Below are 1,565 nucleotides of genomic sequence, written 5' to 3'. Positions count from 1 at the left end.
GTTTCAAAAACACTCCCCATTTCATTCAGTATCTTCCTTATTTCATTAGTTTTATCTTTTCTCGAAAAGTTTTTAATGTATAAATACAATTCTTTCCACGTTGTGTACCTCTCCTCTAAAGAATACTTTTTTCTATATACCTCTTCTGCGTACATTCTGGACCTCAATAGTACATGTTCTGTCGCATTTATCATCCAATTAAGCTTCTTTGCGACACAGTTGATTCTTTTTAGAGTAAAGTATGGTTCTCTAACACTCCCCTGTGTTCTTCTAGCATCTGCCAACACAACAAAAACGACAGCAACGGTCACTTGAATTATCCTAATCATTCCACACACTTATTTCATGAAAATTAAGCCAGTTGGAAGAGTGGACCTTTTTGGAAAGGCACATCGCTTACACGCTAGTAGTAAGAAACTGTCAATTGCACAAATATTTTAGAAAATAACTCACTTTCCACTTATTTCCAAAATACGGAAAAGACGACAAGAAGCAGAGCCGCTCCTGATAGATTTGGTTTCGTGCTCACACCATCAATTTCATTACTCTCATTATCATACCATGGAACATGCTTCATAGTTCCTAATGTTTCCGTAAGTTCTCTTGTCGTTTCCTTCCTTTTAAGAATACTTCCGACTTCTTCCTCAAGCTTCAGTAACAGGCTGTGGAGTATAGTTTGCTGATCCGTGATAGATACGTTCCACGTAAGAATCTCGCTGATACTAGTGTTCAGTTGATCGATCACATTCTGAAATTCTTTTCCAACAGTGGTGAAGTTCGCTACAAGTTTATTTTCGTGTGTGTAAAAGAGTCCGCCTGAAAGCTCATAAATGAGGGATTTTTTTGTATTAAAGCCATTTGCGGTGCTTGTGATGTAGCAGCCAACACTATTTTGGGGGTTACCGTAATTTACTCCCGCATTTCCCATAGTCAAACTAGGCTCCTTACCAAGTGGATTTCTATACTCAGCAAGACCGCCTTCCGTGCGCTGTGGTGGCTGCACCACGCACTCTCGAGGGACTATTCCTCGTTTTCGGTCGAAGGGACAATTTCCCGTCGACCCACCATTCACCACAAGACAACAACTCCCGTGGCCAAACGCTGCATAGTGAAAAAACTCCACCATATCCTTTATCCAGTACGCATACGAGTCAGACATATTCACAAGGTTCCACATTCGCATCCTCATAGCCCATACTGAAGCATTCATGTTTGTAATTGTGTTCCCTAATTCATCATTCAGTTCCCCCATATTCTCCAGAAGTCTTTCCATTCCACTGAAACTTGCCTTTCCTCCTGCCATTGCCTTCTCCAACACGCTCACCAGCATTTTCTTAGACACAACTTTTGCGCCGTAGTAATTTTTAATGTTTTCAGCTTCGTCTACTGTTTTCTCCGCGAATTTCATATTATGTGTCAAATTATTCTTCAGCTCCCTCAACTCCCTGACAACATTGCAAATGGCATCTGCATCACTTTGCGTCAGTGCCTTGCCCCTGCCATCACCCTTCACCTCACCACAAATGCACACCGCCACCAAACTAAACATAATCAGTCCGCTTCCG

General features: G+C 41.5%; 2 pseudogenes across 2 annotated transcripts in view; both read right to left on the bottom strand.

Moving 5' to 3' along the window:
• TEOVI_000608900:pseudogene overlaps nt 1–329 on the bottom strand; it is a 943-nt pseudogene extending 614 nt beyond the window's left edge. The window contains exon 1 of the mRNA in view: nt 1–329. This exon is cut by the window's left edge and continues 10 nt beyond it. Coding sequence covers nt 1–329 — 329 coding nt within the window.
• Nucleotides 330–469: 140 nt separating this feature from the next.
• Nucleotides 470–1,558, bottom strand: TEOVI_000608800:pseudogene (annotated as a pseudogene). Its single transcript has one exon. A coding segment is annotated over exon 1 (1,089 nt).
• Nucleotides 1,559–1,565: the final 7 nt, after the last annotated feature.

Source organism: Trypanosoma equiperdum (assembly GCF_001457755.1).
Source record: "Trypanosoma equiperdum strain OVI genome assembly, contig: ctg_1833, whole genome shotgun sequence".
In the NCBI taxonomy this organism is placed as follows: domain Eukaryota; phylum Euglenozoa; class Kinetoplastea; order Trypanosomatida; family Trypanosomatidae; genus Trypanosoma; species Trypanosoma equiperdum.
This window is presented reverse-complemented; position numbering and strand designations above follow the sequence as displayed.